Source organism: Dermochelys coriacea, chromosome 25 (assembly GCF_009764565.3).
Source record: "Dermochelys coriacea isolate rDerCor1 chromosome 25, rDerCor1.pri.v4, whole genome shotgun sequence".
NCBI lineage: Eukaryota > Metazoa > Chordata > Testudines > Dermochelyidae > Dermochelys > Dermochelys coriacea.
In genome coordinates, this window is record NC_050092.1 from 12,221,001 (window position 1) to 12,240,459 (window position 19,459).

General features: G+C 45.6%; 1 protein-coding gene across 1 annotated transcript in view; it reads left to right on the top strand.

Moving 5' to 3' along the window:
* LOC119848485 (calcium/calmodulin-dependent protein kinase type IV-like) overlaps positions 1–19,459 on the top strand; it is a 51,257-nt gene that overhangs the window by 19,228 nt on the left and 12,570 nt on the right. The window contains exons 3-8 of the mRNA XM_038384418.2: positions 1,270–1,332; positions 8,397–8,479; positions 9,145–9,217; positions 14,170–14,260; positions 15,671–15,745; positions 18,047–18,122. Of these exons, the coding sequence (XP_038240346.1) occupies positions 1,270–1,332; positions 8,397–8,479; positions 9,145–9,217; positions 14,170–14,260; positions 15,671–15,745; positions 18,047–18,122 (461 nt within the window). The remainder of the gene's footprint in view (positions 1–1,269; positions 1,333–8,396; positions 8,480–9,144; positions 9,218–14,169; positions 14,261–15,670; positions 15,746–18,046; positions 18,123–19,459) is intronic.

Here is a 19,459-nt window from a genome sequence, read left to right on the forward strand (position 1 = left end):
CGGTACACCCACATCTTGAATACTGCGTGCAGATGTGGTCACCCTATCTCAAAAAAGATATTTTGGACTTGGAAAAAGTTCAAAAAAGGGCAACAAAAATGATTAGGGGTATGGAATGGTTTCCATATGAGGAGAGATTAATAAGACTGGGATTTTTCAGCTTGGAAAAGAGATGACTAAGGGGGGTATGATAGAGGTCTATAAAATCATGACTGACGTGGAGAAAGTAAATAAGGAAGTGTTATTTAGTACCTCTCATGACACAAGAACTGGGGGCCACCAAATGAAATTAACAGGCAGCAGGTTTAAAACAAACAAAAGGAAGCTATTTTTTCACACAACACACCATCAACCTGTGGAACTCCTTGCCAGAGGATGTTGTGATGGCCAAGACTATAACAGGGTTCAAAAAAGAACTAGATAAATTCATGGAGGATAGGTCCATCAATGGCTATTAGCCAGGATAGTCAAGGATGGTGTTTCTAGCCTCTGTTTGCCAGAAGCTGGGAATGAGTGACAGGGGATGGATCACTTGGTGATTCCCTGTTCTGTTCATTCCCTCTGGGGCACCTGGCACTGGCCACTGCTGGAAGACAGGACACTGGGCTAGGTGGATCTTTGGTCTGACCAGGTATGGCCATTCTTATGTTCTTATGACCATGACTGGGGAGTCTCCACCCAAGCAATTCCTGGTTGCTGGAATGACTCCTTGCAAGTCACCAGGAATAACTCAAAGCAGACTTGGATGTTATGGGGCTAGCCCAGCCCTCACCAACCCCAGGATTTGGGGAACAAAAAGATGGCTTAAAGCAACCTTTGCCAAACCCCCTCAGCTGCCTGGCATGTTTATCGTCTGCAGCTGAGGTTCAAACCTTGAGTCTCGATTACAATTCCTCTCTCTGTACAAAGAGTCATGACCAGTCAACTGAAGGGCGGTGGAAACCCTGCTCTCTTCAGCTATCTAGTCTCCCACACAGCTGTGCAGCTCTCTGTTCTGCAGTGCTGGTGCTGCTCTGAAAGGCTCTAGCTCTTGAGGGTTTGCTTTGGAACAAGATGTTCCCCTCACATACGTGTTTAGAAGACCTGCTTGAGTGGAAATGGAAGAATGTACGTGCGGTTAATATTACCCGGTTCAGAATTAATTCTAACCTGATTTTAAACAGCAGCAGAGACCTCTGTATTTATGCACTGATCAAGCCCGACGTCCAGAAGAGTTCTAAAATGTAAAGATTTGCGTCATTGTTCTTATTTTATTTTCTTGATTTTTAGATTGACAAAAAGATTATACGGACAGAAATCGGCGTCTTACTGAGGCTTTCGCACCCCCACATTGTGAGTATGAGCCATGTGGCTGCTTTGTGACTTAAATCCACCCACGTGCTCCCCACATGGGAGTCCGCTATGAATCTGTCCTGAAGTAAATAGCCATAACATTTTGAGGGAGGATAGCACAAGCCAGCAGAATTAGGAAGGGTGGAAACAGTGGATGTGCATAGCTCTCTAGCTCTGGACCTCCTGGTATTGCACCCTAACCCATGCTGGGATTCCCAGAACCCCATGGCCCCTCATCAGGGGTGCCAGTCCAGTTGTTGCCCAGAGAGAAATGGAAACACACACACACACACACACACCCCTTGTTTAAGAGGGGGAGGAAAGCATCTTCCCAAAAGAATGCAGTTTTGATTTGTTGGTTGTTATGCTGTAGATTTCTCTAGCACATTTCACCCAGGTAATGGGCACTGGTATCAAACCGAAAGATAACAGATGGGATCCCCAACTGCTTCCCCTAAGCTCTCTCCATGCGGCACTACTAAAATGCAGCCACCTCTGGGGCAAAGGGCAAAGCCAGGCACACACAGAGGGCAGCAAAACAGAGACTCTTTGGCCAAAGATGCTGGAGCAAACCCCTATTTCTTGTAGCGGTCCCTTCTGGCCTGTATCGACCCTGACCTCCTGCATAACCCAAGGCGTTGTGTTTCATCCAGGGATTCTTACAACCTGCCCATTAACTTATGGCTGAGCGAGAGCATCTGTTTAGTCCCAGCCAGTCTTGGTACAGGATGAGATCTTCAGAAGCACCTAAGGGAGCTGAATGTCTAGCCCCCTTCCGAAAGTCAGCGGGAATTAAACTAAGGGCCTAACTCCCATGAGCACCTTCGAACAAATCTCACCTTTCAAGGCAGCAGATGATGGGGGACTTCGCCACCCCCTTGGGGAAGCTGCTCTGATGGCGAATCGCCTTCATACTTAAAAATTTGTGCCTTTTTTCCATTTGAAATTTTTCTCACGCCTGCGCTCACCCACTAGGCCTTGTTCTTCCTTTGCCAGCCAGGTTCGAGCCCTCTGTCCTCGGGTCTCATCTCTGCACAGGGGAACTGGCAGTCCAAGATCAAGCTGCCTCTCGACTTTTCATAAACTATGGACAGGTCTACACTACGGTACAGAATTACTTTGGTATAACTACGTTGCTCGGGGTGTGAAAATCCACCGACCTAACCCCCAGTGTAGACTGCACTAAGTCATAGCTCTTGGGAAGGTGAATTAACTAAAGCGCTATAGCAGTGTGTCTACACTTAAAACACTATACCAACGGGAGGGCTTCCCCTGTTGGCATAGGTAATCCACCTTTCTGAGAGGCTGCAGCAAAGTAGACAGGACGCTTAGCGCTGTCAACACCAGGGGTTAGGTCGGTATAACTGTGTCGTTCATGCGTGTGGATATTTCACACCTCTGAGCAATGCAGTTATGTTGGTCTAATTTCCTAGTGTAGACCAGGCCTTAATAAGCGGCGCTCCTAAGTCTCTCACTCTGAGATGTGTTCCCCTGACTTCTCTGTGCCATCATTCCTCTCTGCACAAAGCAGATGTGCGCTGCAGCTTGGCAGCCTTCCTCGTCTGCCTGGCAAATTGTCAGCCATCCTCAGATCAGTCGTTAGCCTTTTCCTCCAGGCCCAATTTATTGTCTAAACAGCCACCAAACTCTCAAAAGGAAAACAAAAACTTCCAGCTGGAGTTGTCTACCCAGCCATAATTCCCAGAGCTTTCAACCTGCTGCCTCCCTTCTCCAAGGACGCCTGCGAGAGACAGTCCCCTTCTGTGGTCCCACTCCGCTTCCTGGAGATCTTGATCTATCCCCTGCTCAGCTGCATCTGATTAGTGACCAGGACGGCTGGTCTCAGGCCTCTGGCCCTTAAAGGGGCAGGTGAGAGCCCTGTGCGGGACGATTTTTTTAATCCTGCCCCACAATACCCACTCCCACCCACTCCTACATTGTTGAATTTTTATCCCATTCCCACTATTATGGCTGCAGGACCCACGGGGTCCCAGTGCTGCTGAAGGGCAGGCTGCCCTGTTCCATATGGTTTATTTTTATTTTAAAGGTCTTATTCAAAACACCCACCAGCAGCAAAGGGCATGGAATTCACTTTACCCACTGCCTTGGGAAGGACGGGATGTGAATAAGCCCTGCTGGGGTTTGCAATTGTCTGAGTTTCCAGAGGTCTTCCAGGCATTCCAGCTCCGATGTTCAGGCCACCACACTCCCCCCTTCGAGGGTTTCCATTCCGTAAGCGATTTCTATCAAGGAGATCAAAGGAATGCCAAAGAAAAGTGCCTGTTTGTAACGAATCCTGCAAAGGAAGATAAGGTCAGGCCATCTCTTGCCAACAGCTGAGCTCTCAGCCGCTCACCCACATGAGCAGAGCAGAGCAGCATTGATATAATGCAGCGCTCAGAGGATAATGACAGTTGAACTGGAACAATTTGTAACACACAGGAACAGATATAATTACAGAAGGAGTCAGCCTAGACGGGACCTTCTTGTCAGTTTCCATGTAACTGATGCGACACGCTGCTCTGTCTACTCTGCCCAGGCACTCAAGCTGCAAATTCTACCGGGGCAAAGCACCAGCGCTTCCCATTGAGCTGCAGGGGCTGTGCGCTGGGCAGGATTTGGACTCCTGTCCCTGCCTTTCTATCTGCAGAGGCTTATTCCTGGCTGTTTACTTCTCCAGCTGACTTGGAATTACCAGGAGACCAGATGGCTGCTTTCTACCTTCCTGCCCCATGTCCATGCTATGCTGTAATGTAATTCCTGGAAGAAGAGAGCCCACTTGTAAAATTATGTTTTTTCCACAGGGCCGCAGAATGCCAGGCAACCTGAATTTTATTTTTGTTGTTGCAGGGTAACCCCAATGTCCCAGAAATGCTGCTTTTGGACACTTTCCCGGGTGACGGAGCTTTCAACAATCCCCGCCCTCCTCGTGGGGATGAGATTGAGAATGGAAGTCTTACCCGCTTGTAATCGTTAAAGACCCTCCTGGCAAAAGCAAAACCAACAGTAAAGGGAATCATTGGAAATCAGGCAGTTGAGGCAAAATCCAATCCCAGTGTAACTCCACTCACTCCAGGAATGGATTTTGTCCTTTGTCTACCCCACCACCACCCCTCCCCTCCGCAACACACATTCACAGTTCCTGGTATGACACATTTCCTAGTGCTGTAAATGCCCCAAGCAAAGGAACTTGGAGTACTTCTTCATAGAGGCTATTTCACATTCTTATCTCCCTGCCAGGAAATCATCACTGAAAAGATCTTCACACCCCTTGTTAGAGGACTGGAGCAGGCTGCCTGGTCTGAGACAGCTATATTCTTTATTTGTATTTGTTCTTGGATGGTCTCAATTAGTAACCCATGGTGCAGGGAAGCATCCCCTTTCAGAACAGCTGGTAAGCAATCAAACTGGAACAATTTGTAACACCCAGGAGCAGATATCATTACAGAAGGGGACCGCTTCGATGGGACCTTCTTGTCAGGTCACATTGAACATGTGACACACAGCTCTGTCTGCTTTGCTCGGGCATTCAAGTTACTGATCCTGCCAGGGGCTGGCATGCTAAAAGATTGGCTGCAGGAATTATACTGGGGAAATTCTATGGCTTGTGTTACGCAGGAGGTCAGAAAGAAAAGGAGTACCCGTGGCACCTTAGAGACTAACAAATTTATTAGAGCATAAGCTTTCGTGAGCTACAGCTCAGACTAGGTGATCACAGTGGTCTCATCTGGCCTTAGAATCTATGATTCCGTATGCTTACGAGCTGTCTCGAATAGGCACATACTTGAGCATGTGCTTAAGAGAGATCCTGAATTGGGGCCAAAAGGCTGTGTTTGGCCTTATCTGTTAATGTCCCTGGTAAGCTTTGAGGGTCTGATTCTTTTCCTCCTGCTTTCTAGACTGATTTCAGCATTCAGTTCTCTTTTGATGCGTGTGAATGACTGGTGAGCTGTATTTCATTAAGGGGGAAGTTTTTCAAAAGCTCCTAAGGCCTGTGTGTTGCACCTTAGCTATGCCAGTACAACCCTGTCATGTAGACGTAGCCTACAGGTTTTCCTCACTGTAGGAACTCCACCACCTCCACCTCCCTGAGCATTCTTCTGTCGACTTAGCCATGTGTATATCAGGGTTTATGTGGGCACAGCTACTGCACGTGGGGATGTGGATTTTGCACACTCCTGGCCACCATAAGTATGTCCATCTAAATGTTAAGTGTAGACCAGGCCTATGTCCCACAGTGACACTTCAGCTCCTAAATCACCTAGGTTTTGACACAGCTCCCATAAAAATCAATGGTGAAACTCCCATTGACTTCAATGGAACAAGATCAAGCCACTTTTGAACATGTTAGCCTACATCTTTTTAAAAGATATGGTAGAGACCGAGACCAGATTCTGAGTTGGTGTAAATCAGCCCAGTGGAGGAACATCAGCTTATACCAGGTGAGGATCTGTCCCACATTTGCTGTAGATGCATCACATGGTCTCTGAAGGCTTGTTTATGTAGAGTCTGGGGGAGAGGCAAAGGAGAGATTGCCTCCGGTGTGTTATAAAGAGGGTAGAAAACTTAATTTGCCCACCCTAGAAATAGGCACAGCTACAGGCCAGCTACATTGACAAAACCAGTTGGACAGCTTTAATATTTTAAACCAAAATGGTTTTGGTAAGGTTCTGCTCCCTCCCTAGTTCAAATGATTTTTTTTTAAATGACGCTTCATTATTTACACTGGTGACATCTGTACACTTCTTGCTGTCATTCAGCACCAACCTCAAGAGCAGACAATAATAGGATTGTAAACTTTTGAAGTTAATAGGAAAATTATAGCACTTCTGTGTAGTATTATAATTCAGTAAGCTGCCACAGTGTCTCATACGTAGGCAATGATTAAAGCCCCATGAAATTCACAGTGTCACAAAAGTCTTAAGCACTGTGAAATTTTATTTTTCCCATTTAAAAAAAAAATGCACATGATGCATTTTTATGAGATCTGTTAATTCCACATTTGCTGCATTAGCACAAAGGGCCAATGCAGGCAGTCTCATTTAGCGTTGGGTTTTTTTTTAATCTTCAGGAAATATTATTTCTTTTCTGCTTTCTTTATCACAGAACAGCCTGTGCATCACAGGGGACCTTTTCAAAGTTGCCTAACTGACTTAGGTACCCAGTGTCACATTTTCAAAAATAACAGAGCTGGTCTCTTATTCCTGAAAAACAATGCATACAATCGATAACTAAACATGAGAGGTTCCTAAAACATCAGGCTGCAGCAAAAGAAATTTGCTGTGTATAGACACATGGAACCCAATCGTGTATCTTCTACACACTCTAATTCCTCATAAAGACATTCATTTAATTTTCTCTTCCTTTCCTTTTTGTCCTTTCATGATCTAAGGATACTGCAAACAAAATACTGGAATAATGGTCCAATTTGTTCTGGTAAAAGGCAGATAACTCAGCTGCAGTTGGCAATTCCAGCATAAATGCACTATGGCCAATTCTGGCAATTTTAATGTGGGTCTCATGATATTTGGTGTTTTTTCCTTAAAGCCTCAGCTCCTGGAGTCATGGGATTATGTAAGACCCTTGGCTTACATTCTTTTTTTTTTAAGCAAGTTTCTAGTGCTCACAGTTGCAGAGGAAAACTTGAAAATGTGACGTCACAAGGCTCAAAGATCGGAAGGCAAATAAAAAAAATATAAAAATCTCATGATTTTTTAAAATGATCTCGTGATTTTTTGATGCCTTGACACTTGGGATTAGCAGGACTGTAAATGCAAACACCCTTATTCTTAGTAACACTAAGGTCCCTTTCCATGGCTGTGGCATCAGCAAGCAGCCTTAGAGCAGATGGAAACAGTCCCTGGAGCTGACCTGGCATAAAGGAGCTTCTCCAACCTTGCTCCCATCCTCTGACCTTGGCAGTGAATCAGGGATATGACCAGAATGCAATGCTTCATAGCTGTGCTTGCTTCCCATGGTGGGAACCAGAGCATATGTTAGAGTGGCCTCAAGGCTGCTGTAACTGACCCCAGCAACCAGGCAAGCCTCTGAACAGGGAGAGTTTGCATCTTCTCCTCTCTTTGATCCAAGTGCAGGAATGGAGTAACTGAAGCCAAGTCCACCCTAGAGGTGCTATAGTGGCATAGCCCAGTATAACTCTGTAGTGGAGACGCAGCCGTACAGCACTGTGAGGGGTAGAAACTCCACTTTCCTGAGCGACAGTAACTAGGGCAATGGAAATGTTCTTCCATCAACCTAGCAGCAGCTGCACGGCGGCCAAGTCAGCACAGGCTCCAGAGCTGAGTGGTGTGGATTTTTCTCACCTCTGAGCACCATGACTATGTCAACCTACATTGGAAGTGTAGACCAGGCATGAGAATCCAGCCCAAGAGCTTCAAGCTGAAATCCCGGCCCTGCTGAAGTCAATGGCAAAGCTCCCGTTAACTTCAGTAGGCCAGGATTTCACCCTTAGGGGTAAAACACTCCAATTAGCAGAACCAGCAGTTGAATGAAAGAGCCAAGGACAATAGGCTTTGCAAAGCCACAGGAGTGTGTACAGCAGCGGTTGCTCAGCCATCCTGGCAGGGATGGAGGGGCTGCTAAATTAAAAAGCTTTCATAGGATACAGTTCATTCCACTTACAATAATGAGCGTCAAGATCTGGAGAGAATAAATTTAGGGCATGCGGGTCTGTTTCCCTGCTCTAATTTGCAGGTGTTTTTTTTTTTTTTAAATGCGGATTAAGTGAGCAAACCTGTTTTGAACAGTTAAAATGCCAGGTTCAAATAGAAAAAAATGAGGCATAGTTGCTGCCGGCAGCCCTGTTACAATGATGCTAAACTTGTTACATCTACGCAATCTGTTATTCCTCTCACCATGACCAGCCTCCCCGGCATGCATCTCGTGAATAAATTAACCTGTTCTAGGAATAAATTGACTTACAGTGAGTACAGAGCTGGCGGAAAGTTCCCACTGCATCTGGCTTGTAATTAACATGGTTGGAAGAATGGCCCAGTTCTGGCAAGGGAGCAGGGCTGCCAGTGAACTGTTCCTGTTCTTTTCAGATCAAACTGAAGGAGATCTTTGAAACGCCCTCTGAGATCGTGCTTATACTTGAACTAGTGACGGGAGGAGAGCTCTTTGACAGGTACTCAGCTTGACCTTCTTTTAACCTGCAAATTCTTAATAAAAGGAGACACATCTAGTCTCACCAAAAATGTGGAGGATGGAAGGAGGATCTGAGTGGCTCAGGGGCTAAATTACCGGCTTTCCGTCTCCAGGCTCATAGATCCAGTCAATTCAGGAAACCAGATGATTTGTAATTGGCCAACGAAGGACGCAAGACCTGATTCTCTAATGCCCTACATTTGCATCTGGGAAAAGCCAGCATCAGATGAATGATAACTGCTGAAAAGCAAAGAGCTGGGCTTTATTATTAAGAGGTCACTGTAATGAAGCCTATATGGAATGGTTAACTTATAAATGGTGTGGCCAGGGCTATTTTGGGGGGAGGAGGGGAAAAGCGGTTTTCTTTGGGCCTAGTTTGAGTTTCCATTAGGGAAGTGGAGTAAGCTCACGCGATGGGCTGGAACTGAACCTTTTTTGAGGTTCTGAAATCAGCCCTTTTTTTCCCATTCTTGTTTCCAGGCAAGTGCAGAAATAAGGATGATGGTTTCTAGAGGAAGAGCCTTGTAGTGCAAAAGGGTCTAAAACTTGGTGTGAATTGATTCCAGGGCAGGCTGTAAGCCACCATTCGATGTGCCATTGCTACATGGGCTTCTTTGTGACCTCTTTGCTGTCTTCACCTTACAGGATTGTAGAGAGGGGATTCTACAGCGAAAGAGATGCAGCCCATGTGGTCAAGCAGATCCTAGAAGCTGTATCTGTAAGTTTGCCACTGTTTCTTCATCTTTCTACGGTATTTTGGCCTCTCTGCCTCTGTCAGACCCTAGGAGTCATGGACAGCTGTCAAGGGATTGTGACTATTAGAGCCAGGAGAATAACTGATGTAACTGAAAAAGTTGCGGGCCGGGAATTGTGTCAAACACAATGTTTTGTTTCATTTTTGTTTCTTTTTTTAAACTTTTAAAAAAAATAATGTTGAGGTAAAATTCAAATCGCAAAGTGGTTTTGAATGGAAACGTTTCATTTTTTCCCCCCCGACTGAAATAATTCAAGGGGATTTGACATGAATTCACACCATGTTTCACTCGACCTGAAGCTGCATTTTTTGGCCCCCAAAAAAGTTTCAGCCAAAAAAATTTCACCCAGTTCTAATGACCACCAGGCCCCAAGAATAATAGATGGGAGGGAGGTCCCAGCTTAATGGGAGGAGGGTTCCTCCATTAGGGAAAAGATTGAGAACCAGTGGTCTGCTGGTTAGACCAAGAGATAAGCCGTCAGGACTTTTGAGTTCTAAAACTGTCTCTAGCACTGTGAGACCTTGGGCACTTCTGTGCCTCAGTTTACCAAGGGGATAATAACTCATTTACGTCTGTGAGGCTTCATTAATGTCTCTAAAGCTCTCTGAGATCCAGGAGCAAAATATTATATGTTATTTTTCTGATTCTTTTTATCTTTCTCCCTTTCTCTATCCTTGGTTCCCTAAAAAGAGGACAGGATGACATGGGGGCACCTGCTTTATACTGGATCACGGTGCTGTTCAGAGAGGACAGGGGATTTGTGGTTAAAGCGTCATGGTAGGATTCAGAAGTTTACATTCAATTCTTGGCTCTGCCACAGTCTCCCTGCGTGACCTTGGCCAAGTCACTTAGCTGTGCCTTGGTTCCTTTGTCGGTAAACTGGAGATGATGATGCTTCCGTTCTCCCACCCTTTGCCTGGTCTATTTAGGTTAAACTCTTTCAAGCAGGGACTGTCTCTCACTCTGTGTCTGTATAGCACAATGGGGCTAGAGGGGCTAAGGTAATGTAAATGAAATATTATGCATATTTAAGGCATTTTGCTTAGAAGAAGCCAGTCTTGTAAACCTGCTGCCAAATAAGAAAGGAGTGGGTCTCTGACTATCGAGAGAGCAGCTGCAGCTTGGCTTTTGTTCTGTTAACGGGTGACCCCTTCCCAGCCTTTTAAGGTCACCCATCTCGGGGATCAGCAGTCTGTGAAATGAAGAGCACAGCTGCAATGCCGCAGATTCAAGCACAATTACAAGGGAGGGCTGTGGCCTGTGTTTGTGGAGGAAGGAGAAATCTGGATACCTCCCCACTGTAGTGGAGGGAAATGCCATGTACTCGGAGCACAGCCCGGCTAGGACCCCTGCATATGAAACAGAGGGGCTCCCCTTCCTTATCCTGCCTCCATGATTTCCCTAGCGGGGAAGCTTCTACATCAAAGCAAGATCTTTCCGACTGCCAGCACTGACCTGGCATCTAAAAATAAAGCTGCATGCTCTCGGCCTCAGGCATTGTCTCCTGCCATTGTCAACGATAAACGGTTCGGAATCAGAACGTAGCTGGGGCCACTGGGCTGCTGATGCATGAGACAAGCGAGATCAGAGTTCGCTCTTCCACTGTCTGCTACTGGATACTGGATCCTCTCCCCCAGTCCCTCCTCCATGTGAATTATTGCACAGTTAACCAGATGGAGTATAGGGTCAAGCTCCCCTGCAGGGACTGGCCACTGCTAGAGGCAGCTACTGAATTGGATGGCTCTGATCCAAGGCCAGGATTAAAACAGATATTTGCAGGGCCAAGGGACCATTGTTATAGCGTCTCTTTAATGGGACTCAGAGTAGCAGCCATGTTAGTCTGTATCTGCAAAAAGAACAGGAGGACTTGTGGCACCTTGGAGATTAACAAATTTATTAGAGCATAAGCTTTCATGGGTCAGATGCATAGAATGGAACATATAGTAAGATATATAGATATAGATATATATATACATAATGCATCTGACGAAGTGGGCTGTGGCCCATGAAAGCTTATGCTCTAATAAATTTGTTAGTCTCTAAGGTGCCACAAGTCCTCCTGTTCTTTTTAATGGATCTGTTTCTGTGCTGACCCCTGGGACGGGGTGGGGGGGCATCAAAATGGCTTTGTGAGGGTGGGGTGGCCCTAGATATGCTCAAACTAGGGTGACCAGATAGCAAGTGTGAAAAATCAGGACAAGGGATGGGGGGTAGTAGATGCCCATATAAGACAAAGCCTCAAATATAGGGACTGTCCCTATAAAATCGGAACATCTGGTCACCCTAGCTCAAACTGTCCCTGGGGCTGTTTATTACTTCAATGAGTGGGGACTTAGGCTTTGGGGCAAGCCTGTCATCACCGGGCCTGTTTCTAGCAAACGCTGTCAGCCTTCACAAACAAGTTTACAACAGTCGCAAAATCTGCCAAGCCGAGGAAGCGCCTCTGTGTTTTTGTGCAACTGAAAAATCCCTGCAACTCAGAAAGGAACCCACGATGCATTGTTCGGAGGAGCTGCCTCTTCAGGTCTGTGCTCTGGAAAGGATAAAAGAGAGGGAGAGAAAATACCTTGGATTTGTTTCAGGAAGATCACTGTTTCTCTACATGAAAGGTTAGCTGAAGAGAGTCTCTGTGGCAACAGAGGGTTTAAAAATGGAAGCTCATAACAGAAAATCTCCCGTGTGGAAATTGCACCTCCATCCACGTAGGCAGGGAGAGAGCAACAACGTACCCAGGAGTAAGGTGTCCAGCAAAGGAGGGTTTAAAGGAAATCATTGGGGTATGGGGATCTCTAGGAGCTCTGCATCACATGGCAAACCAGGGCAACATGCTGCAGATCCCCAGATATGCTCTTCCCGGCCCTTAGGTCTGGTTTTAATAAAGAAAGCTGATTAGCAGGTCAGGGTTAAGGGGGGAGCAGGTTACTGTAGAGGGGCGGTGATTTCTGTAAGCTAGCTGTGCTTGGAGGAGGAGTATTAGATTCCTATAGTTGATCAGTACAAGATAATACAACAGCTGATCAATATGCACCAAAGGGAACATTTTTCTCTCCCCTGCTGCCGCTGTCTGTGGCAACAGCCATCCACATAGTTCTGGACACAGCCAGGGTGCCATTATTTATACTATAGAAGCATCGGGGCCCTGTTGTGCTTGGTGCTGCATGTAGTGAGAGACAGAGCTTACAATCCAAACAGGAAGAGAGACCAAGGGCAAGGAAGGGAAACAACTTGCCCATAGTTGCATGCTAGGTCAATGGAAGAGCTGGGGATGGAATTCGGGTCTCTTGGTATTTGGGGTCGGTTCCCAGCTATCGGGCCATACCATCTACTCACTGACAGTGCGTTTTGCATTCAGCCTCCTCTGTTCTCATCTTAGCCCCCTCTCATTCCTCCATATCCTCTCTCCTCCTTGCTCCCTTTGGCTCCTTTCCCCACTCTCATGCATCCACTTTACTGCAAGCCACCCGTGAGTTCTCAAAGACCCTCCCTCAGCTCCTTCCAATCATGTCTTAATAACGGTCAGATATGTGCCAGGCACAATATCTACTTCATCCATTACAGGGTGACTTACCTCTGTGTCTGCTGCATATGGATTAACACCAGGTGACTGGTGTGTTCCTGTTGACTAGGAGTGTTTCGTGCACACAAACCATGATCCATTGTTGCAAGAGTGTTCTAATCTTCAGCTGTCTTTGTCTGCCGAGAACTCTGTCTAGAATTGAACAGAGACCGGGGGACTGATCTTCATCTCACCAAGGCCCCTTTACACTGCCAGAGCCATGTAAAAGAGAGTAAGGCCCTATCTGATTGGATAGTTCTGTCTATGGACTCTCATACTCTGTTTAATACAAACTAAGCATTGTGGTAAGGAAATCTAAGTGGGTATTTTGTGATTCTTCAAGACGCAAATCTTCTTCTTTTGCAAAGTCTTCACGGGTTGATCTCCTCAATGAAGATGTTCTCTGTGGCCTCTTCTATATGAACTGATGAGCTGTGTCTGACTCAAACTGCAAAGTCACAACTGGGGCATTGGGCCGGACCCCGCACTGGTGTAAACTGGCATAACTCCATTGACTTCAGTGGAGCTACACCAATTTACACCAGCTGGAGATCTGGCTACTGTTTTTTGACATGTATTTTTTAAGGACTGAGTGCACTTAGTAATAACCAGGATCCGTCACTTGGAGCAATCACAATACAATTAGCTAAGTCTCATGCTATTGATACAGCGTAGAGGCTACCAAACCAGTTATGCGCCTCCATGACATTCTATTCTCAACCAAGTCTGGCGTGTTCCAGGAAAAGAGTCCTGTGAAGGACAAGTGTCCATTGATGCTGTCCAGCCATCGGAGTTGAGGTCTCCCGCTGGGTCTTTTCCATCCGGCTTTCTTTGGGTCAGCGTCAAAGAGGATTCGTGCAGGGAGGTTGATGAGCATTCGGAATGATGACCACGCCATCTTAGAGAGCACTGGGCGACCGTTTGAGGGGGTTGGAAAACTGAGCTCGCCGTTCAACTTTAGTTCATGCCGTTTGATGTTATGAGTCATTCAGCAATGCTTCCTAGGCACACTATAAAGAGTGAACGGTGATTTGTAAGTAATTAGCTTATAAATGGCAAATACCAGTAACGGTGTAATTACACTGGCCAAAAACCAAGGGCCAGATACCCTTATTGACATTGAATGATACCTTATTCCTAGTCCCACGGATGTCAGTGGAATGAGATGTCACTTGTGGAGAAAGTTGCAACTCAATGTGAATCAAGGTATCAGAATTGGGCCCTGAGCAAACTGTCCAGGGTTTGGCTTAACGTAATTAATACTCTGAACACTGCCATATTACCAGTTATCATCCCTGCATTTTGTTCTGACCCTGAGTTGGCTTTTTCTCCCCTGCTTTGCATTCTCTGTCTCTCCAGTATTTGCATGAAAATGGAGTCGTCCACCGGGATCTGAAACCAGAGAATCTCCTGTATGCAGACCTTTCCCCCGATGCCCCTCTCAAAATTGGTACGTTTGGGGGGCAAGCAGCAGGGTTAGGGTTTCCTGTGCAAAGGCAGCTACTGTCTGTGGGGAGGGCCCCGTCCGACAGGGAGTGGGAATTTGGTTCTTGATTTCAGTGGGCTAGAGAAGACTATACTCTTTCAGTCTGCTGAGAAAGGGGGTGGTGTGGAGCTGCATTGTCCCAGGAGCAGATGAGAGAAAAAGGGTAGAATGGCCCCATTTACATCCATAGTGAAACTCCCATTATCCTCAATGGGGCAGGATTTCGCCCTAAATTGTGACTCAGTTCTTTCCCGGCTTTCCCCTTTACTCTAGGGAGGGAGGAAGTTACTTCTCCGTTTTCATGGCTGGGATAGTAATAATTCAATCTGGGATTCTCCAAGGGATTAGGAGTTAGGCACTCACATCCCACCGAATTTGTAGCTCCCTTAAACTGAGGCTAGGATGTTCAAAGAAGCCTATCAGCTGAAATCTGAAATCCCCATGCTAGCTGTGGAGCATGTCATGGTACCTTGTTCCTTTGGCATGAGCGATTAGCCAACAGTTGGGGCCTTGCTGGGTTGTTTAAAGTAGGAAGGGAGATCAATGCTATGAGTCGTGTCTATTCTTGGCTGTAATCTTATTTACAAAAAAATGCTCACACAGACCTGTCTCCCTGATCACAGTAGAAGCTAACAGCAGGCAGTTTCCTTGCTCAGAAATACCTGAGTCTGCCCTTCCAGTGCGCTCTCTGCCCAAGAATCTCCATCTCAGGCCATGCTCACCAGTCTTCTCTTTCTCTCTCTCAGGAATTGTCTGCACTTGAAAGTTGTTATGGATTAACCTGAGTTTTTTGGGGGGATAAAGTGTCTTGTATCTACATGCAAAAGATTTTTTTTAAAGTTATCTGATGTTTCAACCCATGCTAATAAACCCACTGGGGAAACAAGTTTCCTGAGATCTGGGATGAGTTTTCCATCCCTGTCCTGAATCCACACCTGGCAGTCCTCCCTCTGGATCCCACACTGCTTGGCTGACTACCTGTGTCAACCAGTTTGCTTATCTGTGTGTCCTCTACTGCTCTGGAGTCACTTTGACTGGATGGCACTTCCGCATTTAAATTCTGGCTTATTAAAGCCAAATGAAGGTAGGGATGCAATGAGATAAATTAATGGGAATTCTTCAGTTTGACCCCAAATCCCAGAATTCCAATGCCTTCTGGTAGCTATCCCGCAACGTGCCACGAGGAAAAATCCGTGAATGCACAGAGCCCAGCTGAGACATGTGGGAAGCCTGCCCAGGCTGCTGAGTGCTGATTTCAAAACAGCCCACCACTGTGGAGACATGCTGACCCCAAAGGGGAGCAGCTTAACCTAGGATAACACCTGGCACCTGTCAGTGTAACAGTCCTTTTCCTGCTCATCTGATCCCTTACAGGTGATTTTGGATTGTCCAAGATAGTGGACGAGCAGGACACCATGAAGACTGTTTGTGGTACTCCGGGATATTGTGGTAAGGTGGTGAGCACGTAGGAATCACTTACTGGGAAGCTTGTGGAGGTGGGAGCGGAGAGGGAGAATAACGCAGGGTTTGTTCATGTTAGCAGCGTGTATCTTGGGAATGTATCTGTGCATATTATGATAGACAGAAACCCCTAAGGGTTTGTCTTCATTGCACAGGGGGTTTGCCTAAACCCCTACTACTGTCCACACAGAAAGACCCCTGACCTGGAGGTGCTTTAAGCCCAGGCTATTTTACCCATCTTGGGAGGGGAGGGGGAGATTACAGCCTGGATTCTGCTGTAATTCAGGCTAGAACCCACCCATTTTGCAGTTAGAATGCAGACAAAATCGGTGTCTCTCATGCTTTCCCCCAGTTCTCCCTGGGAGGGCAGACAAGTTTTCCCACAATTGGCACAGTGGACTGGGAATGAATCATAGAACATCTCGGTGCAAAGAACCAGGGGTTATGCTCTAGGCACACACTGATAAGATCAGGGACAGTGAGGACACAGTAACGTGGCTGGGGCTGTGTTGTGGGGATACTCGGACCTGGGGTAGGCTAGCCCAGCTGCTCAGACCCAGCAGCTGATCACCTAGGTTAACTCTGCAGCGAAGACATGCCCTAAGAATTGCAATTCAGCCGTGTTAAAGGGAACGGTCATATCACCCAGGAAAAGCACTGCAGAGGTTTATGAGAGCAAGTCTCATTGACGTCTTATGGGAATTAGGCACGTAATTCCTTCTGGCTCTTTTGAAAATCCCACCCTGGGTCTGCAAAGGCTCTCAGGCCAAATTTTCACAAGTGACTAGTGATCTGTGTTGCCTCCATTTTTGGATGCCCAGTTTGAGATGCCTTAAGAGTTTGATTTTCAGAAAGGACCTAGCATCCAACTTCTGCAGAGCAGGTCCCTTTAAGGTGTCTCAAACTGGGCACCCAAAATCATTAGACACTTGTGAAAAGTAAGCCATAGACTGCGACTTAAAGAGACACAATTATTTTAAAAATCCATGTATCTTATTAATATTAAGGCTCAGATTTTCAAAGCTGCCCAAAAGATTGGGATGCCCAATTGCCACTAAAATTAATTGGAACTTCAGCTTTGATACTCTCAGACTAAATTTTTACATGTGCCACTAGTAAAATCTTGAACTCTAAAGACAGGGAGAATATTTTACAGTCTAGTTTTCAGGGCAGGTTCCCTTGTGGCTAAAGCACAGGACTGGGACTCGGTAGACCTGGAGTCTCTTCCCTAATCTGTCACTTCAGTGTTCAAGTCACTTTATCTTTCCCCTATCTCCATTATGGTTGTAAACTGCCTTGAAATCTTCAGCTGACAATGTGCTATAGAAGTGCGAATTTATTTGTAGGGTTTATTTAAAATGTTGCTGATCAAGCTACTTATTGCCTCTTTGCTTCTTACTGATCCTGGTCCACAAGATCTAGATGATTCTGCTTTTCTGTATAACTAGTTTTTGCTTCATTTTTGGTTCATCCTGTACATTGTCTAGAAAGATGCTGTCTTATCCGTGTTCTAACCTCTGCAAGGGAATATTTAAATCCCAACAGCAAATATATTTTTTTAGGGTTAGGGTTAGGGTTAGGGTTAGGGTTAGGGTTTTCATATTTTTCATTGACACTTATTTTTTAATTCCTTGAAATCAATTATGTTCATATTAGGGTTATAAAAGATCCTTAAAACCTGAGTTTGGGGCCTAAATTACTTTCTGTGGTCCCTTTAACGGAAGTGGCTTGAAACAGGACATTAGCTCAAAAAGTGAGATTTCAGTACACTGTCACTGCTTTGAGTTGGTAAAGGCACGATGTAAACATGACATTGCTTTGGAATTTTCATCTGCAATATTTAGCAGCTGATAAAACACCTATTAAGTACAGCATACTGACCCATTTCTGTGAGAGACATTAACACATGGCTGTTTGACTCTAGAGTAACCCTATTGCTCTATGGCATTGCTCTGGATTTACACCAATGTATCTGAGAGCAGGTGAAGAGAGGGAAGTGCCGTGGTTAGGGCTCTGGCCTGGGACTCAGGAGATGTGGGTGTAATTCCCTTCTCTACCATAGACTTCTACTACGTGGCCCTGGGCAAGTCACATAGCCTCTTTGTGCGTCAGTTCCCTATCTATAAAATGGGGATAACAGCACTGCCCTGCCCCACCTGGGGAGCTTTTATGCACTCAGGTGCTGTGGTGATGGGAGCCATATAAATACACTTGATAGCAGAATTTGATCCTTAGGGTGTTGACAGATGCCTCCTGCTGGAATATTTTAACTATGAATTATGCTTTCAGCACCTGAAATTCTCCATGGCTGTCCATATGGACCCGAAGTGGATATGTGGTCTGTGGGTGTCATAACATATATACTGTGAGTAATGCTGAAAATCTCTGACAGCCGCCCATGCCCCCTCATCCTGGCTGCTTTTTCCAACCGTTGTCCCTAAGCAGAGAAGCACTGACTCATCTTAACTCCCTCTGCAAACATGTCTGGTGTTTTCACCAATCTGCTCCTGGGCTTACTACGCGCTCATGCTAATTACACATCTAGTCCATGCAACCCTTACAAGAATGAGGACTTACATGAGGACTCCCACTAACAAGAAAGGGACTCAGGGCTGGCTATCTAAGCCCTTAGCATCTACCAAGTGAAGAGGGGTGGATAGTCTTTATGCTCATTGGGCTAGATTTTAACCCCTTCGTCTCAGCAGTGAGCAATTAACTCTAACAAGTCTCACTGGCCAGGATCTTCAAAGGTACATAGATACCTCTCTTCCATTGGGAGTTAGGCACCTCAATACCTTTGAACATCTGGACCATTGACATAACTTTTGGGAGCATTCTCACTGGTTTGAGAAAAGGGCTCACGATCTGGCCCTTTGTTTGCAGGAGATAAAAATAAGTCATACTAAGAAGAGGGAGAGAGAAATATATATGGCTTATTGACAGGTGGCTGTCTTTGTTTTACAGTATATCATGATTTGTTACCAGGGTCTTTGATCACGAATATCTGATTTTCTAAACACCTTCAATCATCCAATTTCTTTTTCAAGCCTCTTTCTGCTGTAAGTGGCTCGGACCTCTTTATTTTCGGAGTGGTGGCTACACCCAATAATACAGATTCCCCTACTGGAACCCTTTTTTTTAAAAATGTCAATTACTGGCCAACTTTGAACTGATGGGGCCCTGCAGGCATGTTATAAACACAGCTGGAGAAAGCCGATATTTTCTGACTGGCTGAACTTCAGAGTACAGACAGTAAGTGCCAGCTGATAAATGAGCTTCCATCACTGGATGGATGAAGACTTGAACAGTCCCTACTGCTATCATCTGCTATTAGCTGAGTACCAGGTGTTTTTTTTTAAAAAACAGCTTTAGTTAGTTAACTTCTTATTACCACCCCAAGAGGATTTCTCTCTCATTATTGTTTTCTACGAGTATATGAGTCTTTTTAAAACTTCAAACGCTAGACAAAAAAGGAAAAGAAGTACTTTTGGCACCTTAGAGACTAACAAATTTATTAGAGCATAAGCGTTCGTGAGCTACAGCTCACTTCATCGGATAGACAGTTATATGCTACCACACTTATTCACAATAAGTAGAACTTTACTTTGCTACTAGTCTCATTGAGATCAGTGGGTTGGATTCTGTTACTCCAAATTAAGAGGATGAGAGAGAGAATGAATCACATGTGACAATGTTAGGGCT